Genomic DNA, 23,142 nt, shown 5'->3' on the forward strand with positions numbered 1-23,142 from the left:
GAATAGTATAGCATAAGAGGAAATACTTGTAGCCTGAGCCTTGAAGAACTTTGACAATTAATTCTGGTTAGAACCTCAAAACAACAGAAGTACCAGAGAAGTATGAGGAAAGCCAAAAGAATATGGGGGCTAAGCAGAGAGTTTCATTGGAAATTGCAGATCTTTTCATTTTGTCTGAGCTGAGAAGTGAAAAACTGTATCTTTCTGTGGTTTTAGTAGAAATTTTATCAAATATGAATGGGCCTAAGTATGTTTCTTGTTAGTATAAGATTTTCTTTCTTCAGCTTTTTAGTCATTTCCCATCCATTTGCTTTCCAGCTTCCAAAATGTTATTGCTATTGTCGTCTTTCTTTCTTTTTGTCCGTGTAGGTTCATGCCACCCCCCTTATTTTTTAATTAATATGACTTTGTGGTGTGTGTTTTTTGTTCGTTTGTTTGTTTGTTTGTTTTAGAACAGTTTTAGTTTCACAGCGAAATTGTGATGGCAAGGAGTTGTAGTAGGGATGACGAAGTTCTGGGGGTGGCTGATAGTGATTGATGGTTGCACAGTGGTGTGATTGCACTTAATGCCACTGAACCGCACACTTAAGTTTAAATGACATTTTAGGCTGTGTATATTTTACTACTTGAAAAAAATGTTTTTAAAAATTGAACGTAAAGTATGGCAAATTTTCACACACTCCTTGCACCACTGCACAGGGCCTTCCCCCACTATCAACATATACACCAGAGTGGTATATTCGTTGTAATTGATGAACCTACACCAAAACATCATCACCCAAAGTCCCTAATTTACATTAAAGTTCATTCTGTGTTTTACATTCTCTGTATGGGTTTGACAAATACATAATGATATGTATCTACCATTGTAGTATCACACAGAGTAGTTTCGCTGCCCTAAAAATCCCCTTTGATCTAGTCATCCTTCCCTCCACCCCAGACCTCCAGCAACCCCTGATCTTTTTATTGTCTCCATAGTGTGCCTTTCCCAGAATGTCATGTAACTGAAATCATACCCGTATGTAGTCTTCTCATATTGGCTTCTTTCACTGAGCAGTATTGCATTTAAGATTTCTCCATGTAGCTTGATAGTTCATTTCTTTTTAATGCTCCCTCTTTCTTGCAGCTTTGGTGAGATGAAATTGACACATAGTAAATTGTACTTTTTTTTTTTTTTTAAAGATTTTATTTATTTATTTGACAGACAGAGATCACAAGTAGATGGAGAGGCAGGCAGAGAGAGAGAGAGAGGGAAGCAGGCTCCCTGCTGAGCAGAGAGCCCAACGCGGGACTCGATCCCAGGACCCTGAGATCATGACCCGAGCCGAAGGCAGCAGCTTAACCCACTGAGCCACCCAGGCGCCCTAAATTGTACATTTTTAAAGTATAGGATTTGATAAAATTTTTACCTATGTGGATACCTGTGAAACTATCACTGTAGGCAAGATAACGAACATATCAATCACTTCAAGAAGTGTTTCAGTCCTTCCTTTGTGCCACCCTTTCTTATGCCCAGGCAACCACTATAGATCAATTTGCACTCTCTAGAAATTTATGTAAATGGACTCACACAATACATTTTCTTACTTGAGGGAGAAGGTATGGCTTCTTTCATGCAACATAACTATCTTGAAATTCATGTTGTTTCCTGTAATAGTTCATACATACTCTATGGTTATACTGTGATCTAGTTACATATTTATTCATCTGCGGATGGACATCTGGGTTATTTTAATTTGGGACTATTACAAATAAAGCCATCTCTGAACAGTAGCATACAGATTGGTTGTATGGACGTATCCTTTCATTTCCTTCTAATAAAATCCCACCCAGGAGTGGAATGGTTAGACCATATGGTCAGGTGTGTGTTTAATATTTAGGAGACTGCCAAAGTGTTTCCAAAGTGGATGTGCTGTTTTTGCTTCCACAAGCACTGTGTGAACATTCTTATTTCACCAGTATCACCATCACTTGCTAAGGTCAGTGGTGTTGGGGTTTGGGGGAGGGGCGACGGTTTAAGGTTTTACATTTAGGTAATCTCTTTTTTTTTTTTTTTTTTAACATTTTATTTATTTGACAGACAACAGTGAGAGAGGGAACACAAGCAGGGGGAGTGGGAGAGGGAGAAGCAGGCTTCCCGCTGTGCTGGTAGCCCAACTTGGGGCTTGATTCCAGGACCATGGGATCATGATCCAAGCCAAAGGCAGACACCTAACTGAGCCACTCCTTAAGTAAACTCTACAGTTGGTGTGGGGCTTGAACTCACAGCTCTGAAATCAAAGAGTCACATGCTCTACCGACTAAGCCAGCCAAGTTCCCCAGTTTTGTTTTAATTGAAGTATAGTTGATAAAAAATATTACATTAGTTTTGGGTGTATAAAGCAGTCTTTTTGATTTTAGCCATTCTGGTGGCTATCTAGTAATAATTCACTATGGTTTTAGTTTGTATTCCTAGGATGACTGATGCTGTCCAGCATCTTTTCATGTTTTTACCATCTATATATCTCTTTTTGTGAATGGTTTCCCATAATCTTTTGCCTGTTTTTTTACTTAAATTGTCTTACTGAATTGAGTTCTTTATAAATACAAAACATAAAAACCAAATACAAGTCATTTTTCAAATGTATGTTTTAAAACATTTTCTTCCCATCTATGGCTTCCCTTTTTCTTTTTCTTTTTTTTTTTTTTAAGATGTGTTATTTATTTATTTGACAGAGTAGCCAGGGAGTGGCAGAGGGAGAGGGAGGAGCAGGCTCCCCATTGAGCAGGGAGCCAGGTATAGGGCTGGATCCCAGGATCCTGGGATCATGACATGAACTGAACCTGAACGGAAGGCAGAAGCTTAACCAACTGAGCCACCCAGGTGCTGACCGCACCCCGTTTTCATTTTCTTAATAGTGTCTTTGCAAGTCAAAAGTTTAAAATTTTGATAAAATCTAATTTTTTTAAAAATTTTATTTTTAGGTAACTTCTACACTCAATGTGGGGCTTGAACCCACAACTTCAAAAATCAAGAGTCCTACATTCCATTGACTGAGCCAGCCAAGTGCCCCATGGTTTGTTTGCTTTTTTTTTTTTTTTTTTTAATTTAAATTCAATTAGCCAGCTTTTTTTTTTTTTTTTTTCCTATTAAGAAGCGTTTACCAAACCCAGGGTCACTAAGATTTTCTTCTCTTTTCCTGTACAAGTTTGATAGTTCCGGTGCTTACATTTAGGACTGTGATGAATTGTGAGTTACTTTTTATATATAAGGATTGATTTTTTTTCTTCTTTTTTTTGTACTGTTTATTAAAAAGATTCCTTTTCCATCTTTTCAGAACTTTTGATTATGTTGATTTGCCTAGTGACCAGACATCAACCATAGATGATTAGATTCTTATTTAATTTTTACTATAGATCAGTCACTGAAAACATTAAGATGTACTCTCTCCTTTTACATCTGTACATTAATAGATACAAAATGAAAACCTTTTTTTTTTCCTTGAGTCTTGAGAGAACTGTGGGGTTTTTGGGTTTGTTTTTTTTTTTTTTAATTTTATTCATTTATTTGACAGAGCGTACAAGTAGGCAGATAGGAGAGAAGGAGAAGCATCCCCTCCACCCCCCAGCAGAGAGCCTGATGTGGGGCTCAATCCCAGGACTCTGGGATCATGATCTGAGCTACCCAGGAGCCCCAGGAACTGTGACTGTTAAATGAATTTTCTATTTTCAACTTTTTGGTTTGAAGAAAATTAATACTGGTTAAAAAAAAAAAATGACAAGCAGAATCCACTTCAGAGAGCACAGGATGTTTTATATGAGATAGCAAGAATTTGAATTGGTTGTTTATGCTCTTAAGCCTGTAATTCTTGGTTAACCTGCAGTACTTGTGCCAGAGAACAGTCAGCACTTTGCCTGATCCAACTTCGGCTCTGAAAGAAATATGCTTCTCCCCTGACGCTACTTCTGCAGGCTTCTCAAATGATGGCTACTTTTTTCTCCTACAGTCTGCAAGTACCACTTAGCCCAGAGGTGGTATTCCTTATTGCTGCTTCCACGCCATTCTTCTTCATCTTCCCTAAATCTCTAACTTTGAATCCTATGACATTATCCACTAGCCTTCATTGTTGTCATTCCTTGTCGTTTCGCAACAATATTGGATCCTGGCACACTATCGGCTCTCTCCAATACTGCACTTATCTACATTCTTGGTGATTTGGATGTATACCCAGATGATCCTTCATATCCTTGGCTATCCCTTTCTTGATCTCCTCTCCATTTACCTTGTCTTCAGTTGGATTTCAGGCACGCCTTCCCATGATTACCGTACAATTACTGATAATGTGTAATCCCCCACATGGTCTCAGTTTTCTCATTACCACTGTCTGATTGTTCCCTGTCTTTCCATCTCCCTTTCTCTGTATCAGGTCTCCAATAATTCTTTAATTCTCTTGTGTCAGTGGGATTTTAACACTGTCCACCTTCACTGTTCTTTCCTTCATCTTATTTAGCTGAAACTTTATAGTCAATCATAATTACTTCCTGCATACACTTTTAGCTCCCCTGCCCCTTTCATATTTGTTCCACAAAACCACAACTCTGGTTAAATCTAATGTCCTGCCAGTTCTGCTTCTTACCTATGCAGCTGAACACAGCTGGGGAAAAAATGCAAACATACTGATGAATTTCATTTTAAATTTCTCACCACAAAACTGCAAGTGTTACCTTATGGAATCCCTGTCATACTGTGTTTCCCTAGTGTTTTCATTCCCCCACTCTTCCAGACAACTATCTTATATTTTCTCTCTTCAGACCTCCAGTATCACCTTTCCTGTCTCTTTTATCTGATCACCTTACAAGATAGATGCATCCTACTTCTGAGGAAGTTAAAACAAATGAAACAGAATTTCCATAGAATTCCATGACTACGTGTACCCCTCTGCCAGCATTATTTTGACTTTGCCTTGCTACCTGTTATGATACATAGAGCTATAGGGTTGGTGGGGAAGGTTTTTATCTTAAAGTCAGTACTTACACTTTGTATATTACATCCCATTACCTATTACCTACAAGATTGTCACTTTACCAATTTGGCCCTCTTTCCTATGTCATCACTTTTCTCTCCTCTGCTGGATCATATCTACTAGCATGCAAACGGTTGCTTCTTTTATCTTTAAAAATACTTATGATCTCAAGGTGCCGGTGTGGCTCAGTTGGTTAAGTGTCTGCCTTAGCTCAGGTCATGATCCCAGGGTCCTAGAATCAAGTCCTGAATCTGGCTTCTGTGTGGCAGGGAGCCTGCTATTCCCCCTGCCTGTGCTTGTGCGAATTCTCTCTCTCTTTCTGACAAGTAAATAAAATCTTAAAATAAAAGTAAAAATACTTCTTATCTCACTTCTGTCAGTCAATTTCTCCTCCCCTTTGTAGCAAAAATTTCTTTAGAGAATAGTCTGTATCCAGCTGTTTCAGATTCCTAGCTTCCTGCTCTTTTAAATCCACTTTTCACTCAGGGATTTTTTCCCCCCACCATTTTATTAAAACTGCACTTGTTAGGACCACCAATTATCTACACAGTGATGATTCTTTTCTTTTTTTTTTTTTTTTTTTTTAAGATTTTATTTATTTATTTGACAGACAGAGGTCACAAGGAGGCAGAGAGGCAGAGAGGAGGAAGCAGGCTCCTTGCTGAGCAGAGAGCCTGATTTGGGGCTTGATCCCAGGACCCTGAGACCATAACCTGAGCCGAAGGCAGAGGCTTAACCCACGGAGCCACCCAGGCGCCCCCACAGTGCTGATTCTAATGGCCGATTCTCAGCCCTTATCTGGACCTGGCAGCAGCATTCAAAGGATTTTACCTCCTTGTAACACTTAAAAATTTGGTTACCAGGATACTGTTAGCCTCTGGGTTTTTCTCCTGTCTCACCCGATGATCTGGTTTTTTTGTTTGTTTGTTTGTTTGTTTGTTTGTTTTTTCTCATTTTTTTTCTCTTCTGTCCTACTTCTTAATGCTGGAGTGCTTGTTCCTCTACTCTTTTCTGTTTGCGTTCACTTACTTGATGACTTCATCTGGTCTCATGGATTTAAACAGCATCCATATCCATCTCAAGTTTATATCTCTAGCATGAATCTTTGCTTTGACCTCCAGACTTAAACTCATTATCTATTCAGTGTCTCCATTTGAGTCTCAGAGACCTCTCAGAGTCTGTCATATCTAAAACTAAACTTCCTATCTTCTACCTAAAACTCAGTTGGTAAGAAATCTTCTCATTTCAGTTGTTGGCATTTCCTTCCAGTTGATCAAACCATAAAACCTTCCTTTCTTTCCCCATCCCACATCAAATCTGCCAAGAAATCTTGATAACTATACTTTTAAAATATACCTATGAAGTATATTTAAATCTGGCTTTAGCTCTGATTTCCAGTTTACAGAAGAGCACAGAGGCTAGCGGAACAATTTACACTAAATAATGTGGAAACAATCAGGCAAATCCAGAAAGTGCGCCATTTTACAGGGCAGTTGACCTATAGTCTCCTCAACAAATCAGTGCTATGAGAAAAAAGAAAGGGGGTCAACTGTTTTAAACTAAAGAGCCCAAAGAGATAAGAAACAGACAGTAACCAAAAACAGACAGTAACCAAATGCTTTGCATGGTTCTTCTTGGAAATCCAATCATATGCAACAACATGGATGAATATGGAAGACATTTATGCTTAGTGAAATAAGCCAGTCACAGCAGGACAAATAGTGCATGACTCCGCTTATATGGAAGTATCTAAAATAATCAAATGCATGGAAACAGGGATTAGAATGATGGTTGCCAGAAGTTAGCAGTTGGGGCAAATGACGACAACTTGTGGTCCAGTAAGTTTGAAAGTTTCACTTACACAAGATGAGTAAGTCTAGGGTCCTGCTGTACAACATTGTGCCTATAGTTAATAGTATTGTGCACTTAAAATTTTGTTGAGAGGGTAGATCTCATGTTAAGTGTTCTTTCCACAATTTCAAAGACAAATGCGATGCATGATTTTTCTCGAATCCTATTTGAACAGATCAACTATCGCAGACATTTAGAGGATAATGTAGGAAATTTGAAAATAGGTTAACTATTAGATGGTATTTGGGGAGTATTTGTGTATTAGGTGTAAATCAGAACTATAAGAAGGTGCCTTATTAGAGATGTACAGTGGAGTTTTTAGGAGTAAAATGTCAAAAAAAATCAAATAATATGGAGCAAGTATGGCAGAATGTTAAATCTCTATGATTGTCATATGGTGGTTTCCTCTAACATTTTCCGTCTCTGTATGTTTGGAAAAGTTTTTTTTTATGAAGATTTATTTATTTGAGGGGCGCCTGGGTGGCTCAGTTGTTAAGTATCTGCCTTTGGCACAGGTCATGATCCCAGTGTCCTGGGATTGAGCCCCGCATTGGGCGGGGGGTCCCTGCTCAGCAGGAAGCCTGCTTCTCCCTCTCTCACTTCCCCTACTTGTGTTCTCTCTCTTGCTGTGTCTCTCTTTGTCAAATAAATAAATAAAATCTTTTTAAAAATATACTTACTTGAGAGAGAGAGCAATGCACTAGCAGAGGGGGAGGCAGAAGGATGTAGACAGAATCCTCAAGCAGACTCCGTACTGAGCGCAGAGCCCAACATGGGGCTTGATTCCAGGACCCTGAAATCATGACCTGAGCTGAAACCAAGAGTTGGATGCTTAACCAACTGAGCTACCCAAGCACCACTGGAAAAGTTTTATAGTAAGAATTGTTACTTTTCCTGCTACAACATTGGGCACCATCATCTCTTGACTTTATCATATTAATAATTTCCTGATGAGGGTGTTTCTGTACTTGCCTGCCCACAGTCTAATGTGAACCCAGCAGCCAGAGTGATTTTTCAGTAAGTCAGATTTTCTGCTTAGCACTCTACATTGGTACCCCATTTCACTCAGGGTGGAAACCAAAGTACTCACAGTAGTATGTCCTAAGTGATCTGGACTACTTGTCTACATCATTCTGGTATCCGTTTGTTGAATGAATGAATATGGACTTATTTTGACTTTGAAATTAAAAGAAAGCAGCTTTTATTATCTTTTATCTTTTGTCTCCAAGAATGTTCACCACCACTCTCTCATTTTCCATTAGTGATTTCCCCAATACCAGCTGGATGTCCTACAGTTCAATTCTGACGCTAACTTCTGAGTTAACTCCACAAGTTAAGGCCTCAGTCCCACAAAACTGCCCCAACTTCAGATGCCAGGTGCATGTGCAGTCCTTTGCACAACCACACTTCTTCCTGGCCAACTACAAATTCAGAAGTTCCTGTGAACTCCCCTCCACTCCCCGCCCTTTCCGTAATTCTCAAGAATGACCCAAAACTCAGGAAAGCTTTATACTTAGAATTATAGTTTTATTATGAAGAATATAATTGAAGAATAGTCACATGAAAGAGATGCATAGTACAAGGTATGGGGCTGCGGGCACCGTAGAGCTCACAGTTTCCATGCTCTCTCTAGGCATGCTACCCTCCCAGCACATCAGTGTGTTTACCAACTTAGAAACTCCCTGAACCGTGTTGTTTGGGATTTTTATTTGGGGTTTCATTCTATAGTTATGATTGAAATTATGAGCTCAATCACCAGCCCCTTTCTGGAGGTCAAAGTAGGGCTGAAAGTCCCAGTCCTCTAATCGTGTGGTTTGTTCCTTTGGAACCAGCCGCCGTCCTGAAGCTGTCTAGATTCATCCATGATGAATCACCTCATTAGCATAAACTCAGTTATGGTCAGAAAGTACTCATTATAAATTACAGAGGACACTCTTGTCACTTGGGAAATTCTAAGGGTTTTAGGAGCTCAGTGCAGGAACCATGGACAAAGACCAAATACATTTTTTATTATACCACAACCACATATTGATTGAAAGACTAAGAGCAGAAGTAGTAAGTGACGCCTCTAAGAGCCATTAGGCTTAGCTTTCAGAGTTTAAGAAGTGGGGGTGGGAATAGATGAGACCAACAGAGAGAGAGCATGAAGGTCAAGCTGGGGACACTGGTGGAAAGCCTCTTAAATGAATACTTTTCTTTTTTTAGTACCCCGAGTTGCTGGGTCTTGGCTTAAAGCCTATCCCTTATCTGCCTTTATTGCTTAATTTGACATAGTAGGGGCTAAGCATAATTTGCTATATTTTTGTTGTCATTATAGATCTGAAAGTTATAGCTAACCCTTGAATACGCATTTAATGGCAAGGAACCAAAATGATTGTTTTGGATAATTAAAAGATAATTAGAAAACAGGCTTAAGAATCAACATATCTAAAAAGTACTAAGGTTTGCTAATAAAAATGCCATGTTAAGAGATGGAATCAAAATTTAGTGTTGGTTTTGAACCCATCTTAATTGGCTAAGTTCAATAAGAATATTATAGTGCTTAAATAATTTTAGTGCAAATGCAATTTAATATGTTTATTTTTGTAAAGGCAATTAAGTGCAGGCAGATAATATATTTCTGGAATTATGTTACAGATTAAAGTTAATGGGCCTTTTTTTTTTTAAAGTTTAAACTTTAAAGACCAGTTCATAAGTTATAGTGAAATAGATGTCTTACTGAAAAAAAATCTAAGGAAATGGCTTTGTATGTTTCATGGGTTCTTTTGTTTGTTTTCTTTAGCAAGAGTGAGGACATAGTAAGAAGCTAAAGATAGCTTCTTATTCATGAAGAAAACTCCAGTAAGATTATCAGTTGTTATTTACATGTCTGTGTTATTAAGATTTTGGAGAAAAATGCCTTTATGTTGTTTGGTCATAGCCTGAGAGCATTGATTAGGGGGTACTTAGAAAACGTTGCTGAAATTGTAAACTCCTTATAGAAACAGTTATTGCTAGATGCCTGCATATTGAATCAAAGTTTATTACTAGAAAAAGTCACACTGGATGTAAGAAGATTGTAAGACTACTATTCTTGCTGTGTTCTGCACAAGTAGTTGACTAGAAGTTTATGGATAAAAAGTACTGTCACTTTCCAAATGTATTTCAGTCTGCAGTTATTGAGAACCTGCTATGTGTCAGACATGAGGTATTGGGAATGAGTGAATGAGAACAGATACCCGCCCTGAACCATGTTAGTCCCTCTCTCCTTGTGACCCAGTTTATTCAGCATGAAGGACATAATGAGCCACAGAACCTTAGTGTTGTTTGCTCGAATCAGTTTTGTGTTGAACTTTACTGATTTGTTTTTAACAAAAATGCTTCAGCTGCCAACTCTGCTACTTAATTATGTGATTGAACTTGGGGAAATTACTTTATTTCTTTTTTTAAAAGATTTTATTTATTTATTTGACAGAAAGAGAGGGATCACAAGTAGGCAGAGAGGCAGGCATAGAGAGAAGGGGGGAAGCAGGCTCCCCGCTGAGCAGAGAGCCTGATGCTGGGCTCAATCCCAGGACCCTGGGATCATGACCTGAGCCGAAGGCAGAGGCTTAACCCACTGAGCCACCCAGGTGCCCCTCTGAGTCTGATACTCCTTAAATGGTAACAGGGATAGTAATTTCTCCATTGAATGTAAGTGCCTGATTCAGTGCCTAGTATATTATTGGTGCTTAGCAGCGGTTTTTGTCTTCCCCTCCTGGCTCAGACATGATTCTGAGATTTTGATTTGGTGATCTTTTAAGGAATAAGCAAGCTGTATCATAGCTTTGATTTGCAATATTTTATTCAGTATTTCTGAGTTCTTTTACTTATAAGTATTGCTCTAAGTTGCAAATTAAGTATCCTAGGAGTTCTTGCAGTATATAATTTCTTAGACACCTTTTAAATTAATTTGAAAGTAAACTCTGCCCCAACATGGGACTTGAACTCATGACCCCAAGATCAGGAGTCACATGCTCTACTGACTGAACGAGCCAGGTGCACCTTCTTAAGACATTTTAAAGCACTCTTTTTTATAAGTTTATGTGCTTGCTAGTGAAGTTTAAGTATCTTTTAGTTGTGTGACCCTGAATTGCTACTGAGCTAGTAAGTTCGGTGCCTTTGGCTTTGAGTAATAATCATCAGCCACAGAGCAACAAACTCAGATTGCTGGCCTCATGTGTCTTTTTTGGTTGGAAACACTGACACTTAATTGGCAATGACTGTGTTTTTTGAATTTTTCAAGTATCAAACAATATTGAATATTTTCTAATTTCTGAATTATTTTTATAATGATTCTATAGTGTTTTAGTAGAATTCACTCAGTTGTTGCTTTTCTTTGCAATATCTATTTTTATAAGAGGTTTTAAGGAAAAAGGACACTTTCTGGGGTGGTCTGCCCATTTTGTAACAGTCACTTCTCTGAAAATTCACCCTTATCCTGCCAGGTGTGGGCATTCTTCCTCCTAAAGTTGTGTGTGACCTACTTGCAAGCCTTTTATCCTTTTGGTCACATACAAATTGGATTAGGGATAAAAAAGAGACTCTAGCTGGATTATTTGGAATGATCTGGGTATTTAGAAGTGGGACCGAATGATGACTGGTCTTTAAACTACTTGTGTGAACTAAAGTGTTGAAGACTTGGAACGTGTTTGCAGCTATCTTCAGCACTGCACACGGAGAAAAAGAAAAAGTCAGTCTGCAGAGAGAATGGTATAGATGGGCAGAAACAGACTAAAGTCAGAAGGAGAGTACTATTTGGGTTCCTAACAGCTTCCTGGGTCTTTATTGTAGTGCTTTGTGAGTCCTAGTTATCCTTCAATATCGTAACATATCTCAGTGATCTTCCAGTAAGTTTCCCTTTTTTGCACAAGGCTGCTCAAAATTCTGTTTCTTAATTTTTATTTTTTATTTTTTTTAAGATTTTATTTATTTGACAGACAGAGATCACAAGAAGGCAGAGATGCAGGCAGAGAGAGAGAGAGGAGGAAGCAGGCTCCCTGCTAAGCAGAGAGCCTGATATGGGGCTCGATACGGGGCTCGATCCCAGGACCCTGGGATCGTGACCAGAGCCGAAGGCAAAGGCTTTAACCCATTGAGCCACCCAGGCGCCCCAGTTTTTATTATTCTTTTGTTGAACTTCTAAAAAAGCTAGATTAAGCTTAAAAATAAAATGGGTGTGAATATCCACATGCAGAAGAATGAATTTAGACCCCTCCCTTACACCATACACAAATGGATCCTAGACCTAATTACAAGAACCAGAAACTATAGAACTCTTAGAAAAATGAAAGGACAACTCACAGAATGTGAGTTTTCTCACAGAATGTGAGAAATTATTTACGTGTTTTATGACTGAGAAGGTGCTTTTTTCTTGAATACTCAGGTGGGGGGAAAACCCAAAACTGAAAAACAGCTCTTAGAACTCAGTGATAAAAAGGACAACCCAATTTTTAAGTAGGCAAAGACTGAATAGACTTTTCTCCAAAGAGAATATGCAAATGGCTAATGCTTAACATGATTAGTCATCAAAAATATAAATCAAGACCACAGTGACATACCACTTCACATCCACTGGGATGACTGTAATTAAAAGGATAGAAAATAACAAGTGTTGGCATGGCTGTGGAGAAATTAGAACCAACATAACATTGCTGGTGGGAATGTAAAGTAGTGTAAATACTTTGGAAAACAGTTTGGCCTTGTTTCAAACACAGTTACTGTGGAACCAGCAGTTCTACTCCTGGGCATATACGCACAAGAAACATGTTCACACAGAACTGGTGAACAAATGTTTAAGGCATCATTATTCATAATAGCTAAAGAGTAGAAACAACCCAAATGCACATCAGCTGATGCATGGATAACCAAAATGTCTTATATCCATAAATGGAGTATGGTTGAGTCATAAAAAGAAATGAAGTGTTAGTATAAACTGCAATATGAATGAATCCTAAAACCATCCTAAATGAAAGAAGCCAGACACAAAAGACCACAAAGTGTATGATTTCATTTATATGAGATGTCCAGAATAGGCAAACCCATGGAGAAAGAAGGGCAATGAGTAATTTCCAGGGACTGGAGAAAGGGAAATAGGCAGTGATGGGTAATAGATAAAGGATTTTGGGGGAAGATGGAGATGGCCTAACATTAGATTTAGATCATGGTTATGGTCCTACAACTCTGTGAGTATACTAAAATTCATTGCATTGTATACTTTAAATAGATGAGTTGTATGGTATATGAATTATATCTTAATAAAGGTATTTTTAAAAGCTCCAAAAATAATTATGAAATAATAATAAAAATAAAATTTTTACAAATAAAAATATATTTCTAGAGGTGACTTTAGTTGTAACCGTTTTTTCTTTCATAAATTTCATACCTAAATACATTTTTCTTTTTTAACAATGACATAGAAAATTGTAAGTAGCATGGTACTTCATTTAAAAATATGAACACAATTTAGTGCTGATTGTATCAGTTTGAGTGACAGTTAAATTGAAATGTAGATTTTTTTTTTTCCCTAACATTTCTCTCATTGCCATTATGTTTTGGGGGTGAACGGAGACAGTTGTGGTATTCTGAAAAGATCTCTGAACTTAGTACTTGCTAAAGCAGGACAAACATTAAGTGTTCAATCTGTGGTCTGAATAAACAACTTAACATCTTAGAGCATTGGTTTCAAAATTTTAAAGTGAGAATCATGCTGGGCTAAAAAATTTTTTTTCTTTCTGTAGTAGTTTAGGGAGATTTTCCTAAGAAAAATAAGTATAGGTATATTCATAGGTGTTTCAATTTGACCACACCAGTATTATTTAGATTAAGCATTTTGCAGAAAGTGTCCAACTTGTCTAATGCTTAGTATTACATGTGAGAAAATAGGTTCTCAGTCTATACTATTTATTTATTTACTTATTTATTTTCATTCTATATTATTTATAGAAATTGAAATTTTGAATCACCTGGGTGGAGAAGTCCGTTAAGCATCCAATGTGTCATCAGTTTTGACTGGTTTTAGATATTATTGTATCTAAAAATTAATGTTAATTTTAGTGTAGCTGATTCATCTATAATTAATTTTTTTAAATGTATCAACTGTAATCATTTTTCACCTTTTAGTTTTTGATAATATATATACTGCTTTATGATGCACAGATAACAGGTTGATTTTAGAGAAGTCTGGTATAATTGTATCCAGTCTCCAGACTGAGTTATTTAGTGACAAATATGTGGTAAATACACTTTTATGTTGCAGTTACGTGAGGTTATGGGATAGGTTTCTGTTTTCCTTTTTTTTTTTCTTTAAGCTTGATAGTTGCATGATTAATATGCTGGCTTTTTCTTATTTGCAGAGATCCTTCATATTTTGATGAAAATTGGCTGAACAGAATCAAAACTGAAGTAGGAGATAATTGGAGGCTAAAGGTATTTTCTTTTTATTTTCCCATCTGTTAAATAGTCTTTCAGTTGTTTGTATATAATATCTGTTGAACTTCTATCTGATGTGTTCAGTGAACTTCAGAAACCCAGATTGCCTGTAGTAAAATAATCCAGAATTAAGGATTCGAGGTAACTTGAAGTTGCTCACAAAGATACGTACATAGTGTAAGTCAGTGGGACACAGTGACCGTGGGCATGGACTCTAGAGCCAAGGTGCCTGTGTTTGTATCACAGCTCTACCATTCAGTGTCTGGGAAAGACTGATCATTCTGTACCTCAGTTCCCCATTTGTAAAATGAGTGTTGTAATAGGATCTACCTCACAGAAATAAATGAGTTAGTATATATAACATATTTGGGATCGTGCATATGTAATGTTAGTTGCTAGAGTTGTTATTAATAATGAGAAAATATTGGTCAATATTAACTGAGCACACAACACTACGAGAATGAAGTATTTTCATTTCTTTCTTAGTAGCCTTAAGTTCCAGTATTTCTCAGGCTTCTTTGAGAAAGTCAAAACCCACAAAAAGAGGGGTGCCTGGGTGGCTCAGTCGTTAAGCATCTTTTTCAGCCCACGTCATGATCCCAGGGTCTTAGGATTGAGCCCCGCATCTGGCTTCCGCTTCTCCCTCTCTCACTCCCCCTGCTTGTGTGCTCTCTCACTGTGTCTGACTCTGTCAAATAAATGAAATCTTTAAAAAAAAAAAAATGAAAAGAGGGGCGCCTGGGTGGCTCAGTGGGTTAAGCCGCTGCCTTCGGCTCAGGTCATGATCTCAAGAGTCCTGGGATCGAGCCCCGCATCGTGCTCTCTGCTCAGCAGGGAGCCTGCTTCCTCCTCTCTCTCTGCCTGCCTCTCTGCCTGCTTGTGATCTCTGTCAAATAAATACATAAAATCTTTAAAAAAAAAAAAAAATGAAAAGAAATACGGTTTACATTGTCGCCTCCTGTCCACCTATGCACATAGTTGAACAAGTTTTTTCCCTTATTCTAGGTACTGACATTTTGATTTTTAAAAAATTAGTTGCAACCCACTAAATTAGTTTTATATTTTGAAATAATTCTAGATTCACAGGGGGCTGCCGAAAAATGTAGAGAAGTTCTATGTATCTTTCACCCAGTTTCCCCAGAGTTACATCTTGCATAACTATAATCCAATATCAAAACTAGGAAACTAACATTGGTACAAGTCAGTTCATTCAGGTTTCACCAGTTTTACCTATGCCGTTTGGTGTTTGTGTGTACACTTCTGTGTAGCTCTAGCAATAATGTAGTTTCCTGTAATGCCCACTACAGCGAAGACACAGAATTGTTACATCTGCAAGACTCCACATGCTTCCTTCATGACCACATCCACACCACATACTCCCCACCCTATTACCTGGAAACCATTAATTTGTTCTCCGTCTCTATAATTTTGTTACACTAAATTGATTTTTATGACCCAGTGATGATTATGACTGCCAGTTTGGAAAGCTCTAGAACCATTTCTCTTTGATATAGAAGGTATAGACTCAGAAATGCAAATGAGTAAGCATGTGAGGTCCCTGGACTTGAAATGTTAAGCTTGGTTTGTTTTTATATTTCTTCTATAAAACACATACTTGATAAAAAATAGTCATTGATTGGGGCGCCTGGGTGGTTCAGTGGTTTAAAGCCTCTGCCTTCAGCTCAGGTCATGATCTCAGGGTCCTGGGATCGAGCCCCACATCGGGCTCTCTGCTCGGCAGTGAGCCTGCTTCCTCCTCTTTCTCTCTGCCTGCCTCTCTGCCTACTTGTGATCTCTGTCAAATAAATAAATAAAATCTTAAAAAAAAAAATAGTCATTGATTAAATATTGGGTCTGCCAAAATTTAATTCCTTTTGTTTACTAGGCTAGAGTGAATGAATGGACACTGATTTAAGCCACTATTTTAATTTCTAAATAATCTTTCAAAAATAGACAATTCAATGACTTATACATATGTAATATTTTATACATAACATGTTAAAATATTTTACGTATATGTATATACATATTTATATTTATATTTATATTTTTTTTTAGACAAGGAAGGAGGGAAGTAGGGAGGGACAGAGTGGGAGAGAATCCTAAGCAGGCTCCACGCCCAGTGCAGAGCTTACCGTGGGGCTTGATCTCACAACCCTGAGTTCATGACCTGAGCCAAAATCAAGAGTCATTCACTCAATGAAGCCACACAGCCATGCCTAAATGATTACTTTTTAATATTATCACATGTGTAAAGCAATTCCGGATATTTAAAATAATGCTACTGATCAATTTGTGTTTGCTTGGTGTCTTGACCAAAGAGAGAGTTATATGACCAAAGAGAGAGTTATATATCCTATCTTCCATGCATGCAACACACATGTAAAATGCACACTGTCTTCAGTGTCATGAGTGTGGCAGGGACAGTAATAGAGAAGGGGTAAAACTTATATTCTTATCATTCAGAACAGGAAATGTCAGTTCTGATTTGCATTCCCATATGTTATGTTTCTTCAATTTTAAGGTATCATTGATTATATAACTCTTTTCAATGGGAAGTAAACTACCATTTTATTTATTTATTTTTTTAAGACTTTTAAAAAAATTTATTTATTTGACAGAGATCACAATCAGGCAGAGAGGCAGGCAGAGAGAGAGGAGGAAGGAGGCTCCCTGCCAAGCAAAGAGCCTGATGCGGGGCTCGATCCCAGGACGCTGGGATCATGACCTGAGCTGAAGGCAGAGGCTTTGACCCACTGAGCCACCCAGGCTCCCCTAAACTACCATTGTAAATGAACACATTTCATCAATGAACATTGATTTTTGAGACATTTTAATTTTAAATGTTAAAATATGAAAAAATGAACATTGTAGAATAAAGGAAATAAAGTATATTATATATTTTCCGTGTCTCCAGCTTTTTCTAGAAGTATAAACATGATAGTTTTCTTTATGAGCTGTTTTTTTTAAATAAGTTTTCAGGGCACCTTGGTGGCTCAGTTGATTGAGCATCCAGCTGTTGGTTTCAGCTCAGGTCATGATCTCAGGGTCATGAGATTGAGCCTCGCTTTGGGCTCCGTGCTCAGTAGGGAGGCGCTTTTCTCCTTTTCTCTGCCTCTGCCCCCCCACTGCAACATTTGTGCTGTTTTTCTCTCTCTAAAAAAAAATGTGTGTGTATGTATAAATCTTAAAAAAAAAAAAAAAGTTTCAGTTTATTTTTTCCCTTAAAATAATATCTGATTGCATTGGATCACACTGCTCTGATGAAGCCACTTTTACTTGATAGTCACAGGTTCTGCTGTCTTCTGTCCTAAGACATCTTTAGCTACTACCATGGAGTAGGGTCATTTAGGTAGATGATTAACAGAATCATACTCTGTACACATTTAACTTAACACAGATTTAACTGTATGAGTTGGGTCAAGAAATAAAAGGGGAAAAATAATAGCTTAAGTAGTATAGGTGACATAGTATAGGTGATAGCTACCTGTCATTTCACTCAGATAGCGTATAGGCCAGTGAACTCCTGCTTTGGAGTGGCTGAGTGAGAGGAAACACGTTGTTGGTCCCTCCCCTTATTTTGTTTCTAGGATGCCTTTTTTTCTTTGCCTTTTTTTTTTTTTTTTTTCAAAGTAGGCTGCATGTCCAATGTGGACTCCAAGGTGGGGCCCAAACACATGACTGGGAGATCAAGACCTGAGCTAAGATCAAGAGTTGGATGCCCAACCAGCTGAGCAACCTAGGCGCCCCAGGATGCTTCTTTTTTTTTTTTTTTAAGATTTTATTTATTCATTTGACAGACAGAGATCACAAGTAGGCAGAGAGAGAGGAGGAGGAAGCAGGCTTTCCGCGGAGCAGAGAGCCCGATGTGGGGCTCGATCCCAGGACACTGGGATCATGACCTGAGCCGAAGGCAGAGGCTTTAACCCACTGAGCCACCCAGGCGCCCCCCCAGGATGCTTCTTATACCACAAATATCTTGCAGTGCTTTATACTAGCATTTCAAGATATAATAGTATTTCTTTAACCATATGGCTCCTAAATATTTACTTTGGTGCTCAAATAAAGGAAACCACAATCTTTTCTGCAGTTAGATGCTCTGCCACTGAGCTATATCCCCTCACAATCTTTTCTGACAGTGGAGAGAACTTGGAGACATTATACTTCGGTTACTTTAAGAGATTATCAGTTTTTGTCAGTGTATTTATAACACGGAAAATTTAACATGATTGGAAACAATTTTTTTTAAGATTTTATTTATTTATTTGATAGAGATCACAAGTAGGCAGAGAGGCAGGCGGACAGAGAGGAGGAAGCAGGCTCCCTGCTGAGCAGAGAACCTGACTCAATCCCGGGACCCTGAGATCATGACCTGAGCGGAAGGCAGAGGCTTAATCCACTGAGCCACCCAGGCACCCCTGGAAACAATTTTTTTAATTAATCTTTTTTTTTTTTTAAAGATTTTATTTATTTGTCAGAGACTGAGAGCAAGCACAAGCAGGGAGTGGTAGAGGCAAAGGGGGAGCAAGGAACCCGACTTGGGATTTGATCCAGGACCCTAGGATTGTGACCTGAGTTGAGGGCAGATGCTTAACTGACTGAGCCACCCAAGCATCCCTGAAAACAAATTTTTTTTAATAAATCTCTTGAGATCAGTTAAATTGAGCCATTGATAAATTGATAGTCCTTTTTTGATGATGAGGGTAATTCACATGTACTGTTGAATTTTTTTAGTGTTTATTTATGATTTATAGAACAATTAGTTGGTTCAGAAATTTTTAAGATTTTATTTCAGAGAGAGTGAGCAAGTATGGGGGAGGGTAGGCAGAGGGAGAGAGAGAGGAAGAAAAGTAGGCTCCCCACTGAGCTGGGAGCCCAGTGATATGGGGATTGATCCTAAGACCCTGAGATCATGACCTGAGCCAAAAGCAGATGTTTAACTGACTAAGCCACCCATTTGCCCCCAGAAATTTTTTATGTTAAATTATGTTTTGATTTGTGCTTCCCTTTTATGCAGTTGTTTTATTTCTCTCTAAACAGATAAGCAATTTAAAGAAAATTTTAAAGGGAATCCTGGATTATAATCATGAGGTAAGGACTTTTTCTCACTCTGCTTTGAAGTATTACTATAGGATAATTTAATTTTACAATATTTTTCAATAGTTTCAAGTAAAGGAAAATTTACCCAAAATTTACCATTTATCTTCCACTGTATGGTTCTTAGGATGTTGGTTCAGACAGCTATCTATTAGGTAGGTAGTAGGTAAATGCTCTTTTTCATTGTAATATGGATAGTTTGTAGATGATTATTAATTTGTTATATTTCCTTTTCTGCCATCTGTTAACTCTTTTTTTCTCCCCTTGTGAAGGTGGTTTAGAATCCTGGTATCATTATAGCCAATTCCCTTGCTTACTTTAGTTTTATTTCTTGGCAGACCCTCATCCCTAGATTAATTCAATTTATCCTCTGAATCTAACATCAGAACAGTCAAGGCATACCTTGGGGGAAAAAATCAGGCAGTAGAACTAGTTTTACTTTAAATTTCATGATCACAGATGTCAAATGGACACAACATACCCTGGAAGCCCCACAATTTTATCTGCGTTTATACCTACATCTATACATAAATCATTTATCTTCACAACTCAGTAAGTGCTCCTGCCATCCACCCTATTACTCAAGCCCCTAACCTATAAATAATCCTATAGTCCTTCTTTGATATCATCATAAGACTTACTAGTTAAATCTCCAAAATAACAGCTTTTATTGTCTCTAACTGCTACCACCTTCTTTCAAGCCATCATTAGCTCTTGCTTAGATTTCTAGAGTAGTCTGACTGGTGACCCTGATTTCACCCTTGCCCCTCTACAGTCTGTTCTTATTCTTCACTCTAAAACCTGAATAATTTTTTTTTTAAGATTTTATTTTATTTATTTGACTGACAGAACACAAGTAGGCAGAGAGGCAGGCAGAGAGAGGGGAGGGGAAGCAGGTTTCCTGCTGAGCAAAGAGCCCAATGCAGGGCTGAATCCCAGAACCTGGGATCATGACCTGAGCTGAAGGCAGAGGCTTTAACCCACCAAGCCACCCAGGCCCCCTAAAAGCCTGAATAATATTTAAAAATATAAGTCTGATTATGCCACTTTTGCGTCTTTTATGGTTTCCTGTTGTATTAAGAATCAGATTCCTACCTATTACCATGAGCCACCAGACACTGCGTGACCTCTTTAACCTGTTTACCCATAATGCTAGAGCCATATTCATTCTGCTTTTGTGTTGTTGTTGTTGTTGTTTAAAAAAGATTTTATTTATTTGACAAAGAGAGGTCACAAGTAGGCAGGCAAGCAGAGAGAGGGGGAGGCAGGCTACCCGCTGAGCAGAGAGCCCAGTGCGGGCCTCGATCCCAGGACCCTGAGATCATGACCTGAGCCGAAGGCAGAGGCTTAACGCACTGAGCCACCCAGGCACCCTGGTTCTAGGTTTTTAGGATTTTCTTTTTTCACTGTATGCTTATAGGAACTTACCCTTGCATATATTTCATTTCATTTGGGGCCAGTTTCCCCATGAAGGAATCCTCCATTCTCCTTCCTGATATACGTGTTTGGCTATCAGCATTTTGGAGTCAAATGGAGTGAACATGTTTGCGGGGAATCTTACTGTTGGGTCATGAACATATATTTAATCTCCCCTCTTTCTGGTACCCCCTTGTTCAGGCTGTACTTTGAACTTCAGAGAAATTGTCTTTCTGGGGTGGTGAAGGGATCAAAGTACTCAGTTTCTTTGGTCAGTAGTGTACATACATACCAGATTGGGGTCTAAGTTGTGGTGATAGAGGTTGTTATGACTTAGGTATGAGAGATAAAAACAGAAATTGGGAGTGAAACTGACATAACAGCTCTGTCATTAGCAATGAGTTTCTGGTGCTGACAAAGTAATCTGTATCAAATATTTTATTTGGACATAAAATATAAGTGCAATTCTAATCCTGTTGTCTCCATTCAGATTTTAGGACAGCAAATTAATGACTTTACCCTTCCTGATGTGAATCTTATTGGAGAACATTCTGATGCGGCAGAGCTCGGAAGGATGCTTCAACTCATCTTAGGCTGTGCTGTGAATTGTGAACAGAAGCAAGGTAATTTATATGTTAGTGTATGCATTTAAGATAATTAAGGAAAGTAGTACATATTGTATATATTACATATAAATCACCAGTACAAACAATAATATCTTTGTAAGGCCATCCTCAAACAATGCCATTTTCTTTTTTTTCCCCCCAAAGTAGGCTCCACACCCAACATGGGGCTCCAACTCATGACTCTGAGAACTCAAGAGTTGTCCACAGTACCAAATGAGCCAGCCGGGTGCCCCAAACAATGCCATTTTCTATAATTTTTCTGGTACTTTGTTTGCAAGTGTAAGAGTTTTGCAATTTAGAATAAATTTGATTGTGATGATATTCTTTCCCTTTAAGCAAGACTACATAATTCTTTGAGTGGATTATTTTTAACGACACTGAATGTGATGAAATTTACTGTTAATTGGACAAGGTCCAGCTAAATTAACATCAGTAATAATGAGAAGGTTAAACTGGATCAATTCAGCTCTGGGCACTTAAAACTGGATACTTTAAATTACAAGTATGAAGGATTTATTTCACAAAATTTATTGAACTCATGCATTATGCCAGGGATAGGAGCGCAGTGCCACACAGAGCTGTGCGATCCGAGTGGTGATGAGTACTGTGAGGGTAAAGTGTAATGGGGGAGCCGGTCCAGGCATGGGCCAGGGAAGTTATTTAAGCAAAAATGGGGAGGAGGATAGACTAAGAGTAGTCTGAATAGTATGAACTGAATGTCAGAAAGACTTAGGTTATCTTTGAGAGGTTTAAAAAAAAAAAACACAAATATAATTAGAGAACAATGAGGAAGGGAAGAAGGGTGATGAAATAGAAAGGGACTATTCTAAATAATGATGACATAGTATTTTAACTATTATACTAGACTATGACCTTCATAGGAGACAGATTTTTTTTTTTAAGCCCAAAGATTTTTTTGTTAGTCCTTTTACCTCACCCCTGGTGATGTAAAATAGATTTTTGACTTGTCTATACATTTTAAGTGTTCTTGTGACAAGTTTAATAATGGTCAACATTGTTTTCTTGAAGCTATGACTAGTATTTGGTCTGTGATCTGAGTTATTTCTAACAATGTATTTCTCTTTGTCCCCATTCTTTTTAGATTTTTAGCATGCATGCTCTTAAAGTAAGTTTTAGTTTGCTTATTCAGTTCAACTCAAGAATTAAAGTAGAGAATTTTCTACATTTGTGAGTTTTGTATACTACTAAAATATCTAAACGTTTTTTGTCAAAGATTAGAAGATTCGTATAAATAAGATTCAAAACACATTAAATATCTAAGTAAATGCTTTGATTTTAAAAGGTGTATGAAAATTTATTTAATAAAGTTCACTGAACTCAAATAATGACCTCTTATATATTTATTCTTTTAAGAGAGTCATCACCTCTTGGAAGCAAAGCGCTATTAAGAGCTGGCTAATTGGATTTACCACAGGGTAGAATTAGGAGAACACGAGGATGTTACCTATATCCATAGTCCTATGGAAAACCAGACAATCCAGCTTCTCACACAGACCAGGTTTCTCCTGTAACACCTAGGTTTGGTTTCTCCCCTGAAATTGTTTATAAATGATGAAAACTTTGAACGGGGTTTTTAACATATTTATCCAGAGAGCAGTCTGTTTTCAGAAACATAGTTGAGAGCTAAGAATCAAAGTAAATGAATTCCTGAGTTCAGTATTACTTGTTACTGCACATTT

General features: G+C 37.9%; 1 protein-coding gene across 4 annotated transcripts in view; it reads left to right on the top strand.

Annotated features, from left to right (window-relative positions):
* HOOK3 (hook microtubule tethering protein 3) overlaps positions 1 to 23,142 on the top strand; it is a 108,663-nt gene that overhangs the window by 11,628 nt on the left and 73,893 nt on the right. For 3 of the 4 annotated variants that reach the window (XM_032837968.1, XM_032837964.1, XM_032837965.1), the window contains exons 3-5: positions 14,228 to 14,300; positions 19,344 to 19,394; positions 21,307 to 21,439. In XM_032837968.1, the coding sequence (XP_032693859.1) occupies positions 14,228 to 14,300; positions 19,344 to 19,394; positions 21,307 to 21,439 (257 nt within the window). The remainder of the gene's footprint in view (positions 1 to 14,227; positions 14,301 to 19,343; positions 19,395 to 21,306; positions 21,440 to 23,142) is intronic. The other variant, XM_032837967.1, reaches the window with a different exon arrangement.

Source organism: Lontra canadensis, unplaced genomic scaffold (assembly GCF_010015895.1).
Source record: "Lontra canadensis isolate GAN:19392208 unplaced genomic scaffold, GSC_riverotter_1.0 scaffold101, whole genome shotgun sequence".
Taxonomy (NCBI): Eukaryota; Metazoa; Chordata; class Mammalia; order Carnivora; family Mustelidae; genus Lontra; species Lontra canadensis.